At 44.4% G+C, this 5,426-nt stretch overlaps 1 protein-coding gene across 1 annotated transcript; it reads right to left on the reverse strand.

The window, feature by feature from the left end:
* Positions 1–3,160: 3,160 nt before the first annotated feature.
* LOC142831873 (C-C motif chemokine 4-like) lies at positions 3,161–5,129 on the reverse strand. Its single transcript, XM_075942290.1, has 3 exons — positions 4,767–5,129; positions 3,955–4,069; positions 3,161–3,413 (listed from the first exon to the last, which is right to left on the reverse strand). Exons 1-3 carry the CDS (start codon positions 4,840–4,842, stop codon positions 3,326–3,328), a joined length of 279 nt encoding a protein of 92 aa, XP_075798405.1. The 5' UTR covers positions 4,843–5,129; the 3' UTR covers positions 3,161–3,325.
* Positions 5,130–5,426: the final 297 nt, after the last annotated feature.

The raw sequence follows: 5,426 nt of genomic DNA on the forward strand, positions 1-5,426 counted from the left end.
AGGTTTATTTATCTAGGGGTAAACTCATAGAAAGAGTAGTGATCTGCAGTCCTCTGCATGTGCTAGGAACTGGAAATGAAAGCAGCAGCCAAGAGGCCCACATTTGCTTTATGTGTGCATTTATAGTACATGAAATCACGCACAAGGAGGTCTGGTATCTTAAAGGCTATTGGCTGAAGGAGTTCCCACAGCATTGAGTCATCTCTCCAGCACATCCCACACCAGGTTGAATTTCCAGTGTAGACTAAAGCAGTTGACTACATAGATGTAGGAAGTTGGAAGTTGTGGGAGCAGAGAGAAGAGTGAAAGTGACTATGACTTCCTGGCTTCTGACTTAGACGTTGCATAAAACGAGATGTTTTTGGAGGATAGATGATACATGATTCAGGGGTGGATGGGCATCTCATATCAAGATATGAAATCTGATTGTATGAATACACACATGTATACACATAAACACACACGCACACACACCAGAGAAAATTGCAAGAATTCAAGCAGGAAATGAAGGACTCATATCAAAATGAAGTAATGGCGTCGTTGAAACCTTGCCTCTCCTGGATCTGGGAAGGAAGCCTAACTCCAGGATGCTGTTTTTGCCTTCATGAGTTATGTGCCCTTGCCTACTAAAGCGACGGAAAGCAGAGGTAGACCTAACAAGGTGTTATTATCAATTGGCCCATTCATGGGACCACAGCTGCCAAACAAGAGCAGAGACTGATACCCAGGAAAATGGAACCACGGTGGGGAAGCTAGAAAGAAATCAATGGACAGAGCTGGATCATGGGAAGTGTGGGAAGTGAGAAGAGGGGAGCAGAGAAGTCAGAGGGAAGGAAAAAGGAGTTGCCCCACCAGACCTCCCTGGACTCATAAGTAGGATACTGAGTTGTAGTGGGGCCATGGGAAGGCTGAGTGAACAGTGAATCTAGGACACAGATTAAGCCCCTCGACACCAAGGAGGCGTCCATTGTGTTGACTACTGGCTACTTTCTGTTATGGCCACTAATTGATCATGGTGTTTTCCCTAGAGAAGAAAAGATCTTGTCATTGTGGTCTATTTTTATCCTTCTCTTTCCAACAGTATTCAACTCTATTATGAGTTTTAAGCATAAATACATTTTATCTGATCTATGATTTATTCATTTACCAAATATGTGTTAAATCTCACTATGTTTCAGGCTGTCTCACTCTGTTGCAGATTCAGTGGAAAATATTGCTGATGGTGAAGTGTATGCTGACCAGTCCTATGTGTAACCCCAAGCAAGCCATTTTTCCTGGAAACACCAGTCTGTCACCTACAGCATTTCTAGGACACTTCTTACTCACAACTTCCATGACACATTCAATGCATTGCCAAAACAATTATTAGACATATAAGTATGTCTTATCCTAATGCAAGTGAGAACACATAGTGAAGAATATTTCCTGGTTTGGGGACTGATATAAAAAGTCTTACAACACTGTAGACACTGAGGATTATATATTCCATCCATTGCCTTCATTCAAAAAAACTAAATTGGTCAGGAAACCCACCCATTTAGACTCAACACGTACTAGGATTTGTTATCCAAACTCTACCAGTAAGACATTGTCCGAATTTGTTTAATACCAACAGGACATCATTCAAATTTTGAAACAAAACATTACATGGATGACCGAGGACACACTGCAGTAAGTGTTGTTATGCTAGAAATAGGAAGTGTCCCGTGCTGAAAGTGGCTGACATGGCAGTTTTCACTTCCTCTTCCAGCTCAGAAACTAAATCGTAGGTACGAAGGTGGCTTCTGAAGAAGTGAGAGAGTGATGGGGTGGGTGGATGACTGAGGATTTCCAGCAGAAACAGTAAATAGATAAAGAACATGGACTGCTAAGAAAGTCCTGATGAGACTGGACACAGTCAGGGTGTATTGTTTTGGGAGACAGGGTCTCACATACCCATGGTTAGCCTCAAGCCAATGATGTAGCTGAGGATGACCATGAACTTCTGGTTCTGTGCCTCCAGCTTGAGAGTGCTGGGATTACAGGCAGGTCTCCACACTCCTGGCTTTCCTGGGAGGTAGTTTCTAATGAAACTAGTGATTATGACACTTTTCTTTAGAATTGATAGCAAATGGTAAGAAACTTGGATGCCTCATCCCTGGTAAAACCACTATTGCCTTTTCTTTATGCCTCTTGCTATCATCATTAGCAATCACCAGGAGAAATGGAAACAGCCTGTGTGCTTTAAAGACTGTACGAGCAGAGGACTAGGACCCAGGCCTCTACAGGCACCAACCACAGCTCCAGGTGAATGGGGAAATTTCACAAAGCCTCACTCCCTAGATAACAAAACTACAGGCAGGCAATGGCTGTCAGAGAGGGACAATCGGCTCTCTCTGGGGATGAACTTCTAATGGTTATCCAAACCCAACTGCTCTGCCCCAAACACATGTACGTAAGAGCAATGCGAGATGGACTCAGCAGGTAACAGGAATGAGAAGAGAAGGAGAGGTCGTGAATTTGAGAGGGAGTTGGGAACCATGGGGGAAGTTAGAGAGGGGGAGGAGCGGAAATGGTGTACACTGTGTGTGGAGACCAGAAGAGTGTCAGTCCGAATGAGGAAGAAAGGAAATCGAGTTCAACATGACTCAATAGCCCGTGTTGGATCAAACATCTAGAGTCTGATATACGGTCCTTTATTTTGGGCAAATAAAAGTATAGCACTAGTATAGAAACAAGTTTCCTGGTGTAACGCACAATCCCATGTGCACAAGGATGCATGATGATATTAAAACTCCTCTAAAAATACATGTCATTCTTACATGAGGATGAGTTCTAGAGACAGGCTACATACATTATGTTATGGGCCTATGGAAGGATCTGATGTGGCCTTGGTCACACAGACAACACTGGAGGTTTTTGGGCTATTAGCCACTTCCTGTCACAGTTGCGTCTCCTCATTGAGTTTGGTTCATTACATGCATTGAGAGAGTGCACTGAGCCCATGGAGCCAAGGGGACACGTTAAGGCATCAGTATTTACTCATTCTCACTGTTGTTGCAAACTGGACTTTATCCCTAATAGCACCAGGCAGTTTCAACCCAAATGAAAATCAATGTAAAATCACAATCGATATTTTTTAAAAAAGATTTATTATGAAAATGTATGAAATCAATTACACGATCATATCCAAATAGCAAAGAAACAATAATGGTGGACCATCTCCATTGGAGACATATGTCCTTCAACTAAATACAAATAGCAGAAATAACATCAACTAAAATAACAGTCTCTATGAAGATTTAAATTAAGAAGTAGCCCTCCCTGACGTGATTCTTCCTGCAGCTCAGTTCATCTCCAAGTCATTAACGTACTCGTTGACCCAGGGCAGGCTGGGGTCAGCACAGACTTGTTTGCCCCTTCTGGTCAGGAATCTGCAGAAGAAGAAGAGGACAGATGAGAATCCCATGGGACCTTAGAGGACATCTACCACTGTCCTTTGCCTGTGATAGGAAACTCATTCTGTTTGAGAATTGCTTCTATGAGCAACCACAGTAGATGGGATCCTTCCTGGATAACCTTGACCAGTCTAGACTTCCTGTAACTCTGAGCCCTGGGTGTGTAGCTATGATCCCAGGGGTTCCCTATATGAGGAAACGATGAGTTTTAGGATCAATATGACTAGGTCGTCCAATTTTTCATTGCTCCTTTAAATTACCTTTCTACGTATAGTATGCATCGTTTTTTATTTGCTTCTGGTTTCATAGCCTCTGGATATTATCATTCTCCACAAGAGTGTCCCCTTCCCCATTTTAATGACCATCCAGCAATTTTCAGAACTCAAAAAGTGACATCACGACCTCGCTGTTCTCTGGCACAGCTTCAACCCTTAGAACTGAATCCCTTCTGGTCGATAGTCCTTTCACCTGCATCTGGCCCTTTTTGAGTCTTGCCCTCACCCCCGTGTATACTTACACCACAGCTGGCTTGGAGCAGAGGCTGCTGGTCTCATAGTAGTCTGTCACAAATTTGCGAGGGAGCGTCGAAGAGGTGTAAGAAAAGCAGCAGGAAGTGGGAGGGTCAGAGCCCACTGGAAGAGAAAGCAAGGGTAAGGTCAGACTTGTGCCTGGTGCTATCCATCCTAATCTTCTCTGAGCATCCCTATCACTAGAGCTGGAAACATGGTGCCCTGAATGCGTGGCACCATCCCAGAGTGGGACTTTTACTCTAAAAAGACCATCCTGGAAGAAGAGAAAACAATTCTAGAAGATTGAAACTGGAGTGAGTCTCTGAACATCTCCCATTTCCTTCATGTTACAGGTGGGGAAATCAAGGCAAAGAGACAGACAAGACTAGAGAAAAAGCCAATTCAATATCTGGCTTCCAGCCCATATTTTCCTCTATTGGCTGTTAATTCTTTTTTCCCTTTCTTTCTTTAAGACAATTTTTTCCCAGACAGGGTTTCTCTGTAGTTTTGGAGCCTGCCCTGGAACTTGCTCTTGTAGACCAGGCTGACCTCAAACTCACAGAGATCTGCCTGCCTCTGCTTCCCCCTCCCACCCAGTGCTTCGATTAAAGACGTCTACAACCAGCACCCGGCTCAACAGTTAAATCTTAAGGAAACAGGAGCTTAAGTAGTGATGTTTGGTAGTTTCTACATTTAATGCCCAACTCTGGAACACTCCCAGCTCCCTTTTGCTCCCTCCCAAAACCCCACTGTTGTGTTGGCCGCAGCTGGAAAACTGAACCCACTGGGTCTCAGAGCAGCAATGGAAGAATCAACTTACTTGGTGCTGAGAGCGCTGGAGCACATAAGGCAGCTGCAAACAGGAGGAGAGAGAGGGTATATGCGCAGAGCTTCATGGTGTTCCTGCAGGAGCGGTCTGTACAGAGCTGAGACTGCAGAGCCCAGAAGCTTCAGAAGCTGGCTGAGTGTTGTGCTGCTCTGAGTTGGAAAGCCCTCTTTATAGGGACTCTGGGGCTTGGGACAGAGGTTGGGGATGTAGGGAGGAAAATGGAATTTCCTGAATAAAGATGATGTCATGGCATCAAAAAGGAAACTTAAGTTGGCCGAAAGTGAAGAGTTCCTCCCTGTTTGTCTTCTCCCAGCAGTGACATCACGGAAGAGAAAGGAGGGAGCTGGAGCAGAGAAGTGGGGTGCATGCTGGAGGGGGAAGTGGTACACCAAAGAGGGTGACTGAGATGGGTGTGTGTGAGAGAGAGAACCCCAGAGGAAGGATGCAGTGTTCACACTTGCTAGCGAGGGCTTGTGAAAAAAACTCACTGCACTCGGTGGTGAAGACTTCATGACAGTCTTTCCAGGTTGTCTGGAATCTCTAGAACAAATATAGGGTGTGACCACAGACAAAAGACACTGACCATTCCAGACTTTTCCACACACATAAATATCATCTGATCAACGGCATTCAGAAGGATTAATTTAGGAG

This window comes from Microtus pennsylvanicus, chromosome 11 (assembly GCF_037038515.1).
Source record: "Microtus pennsylvanicus isolate mMicPen1 chromosome 11, mMicPen1.hap1, whole genome shotgun sequence".
NCBI lineage: Eukaryota > Metazoa > Chordata > Mammalia > Rodentia > Cricetidae > Microtus > Microtus pennsylvanicus.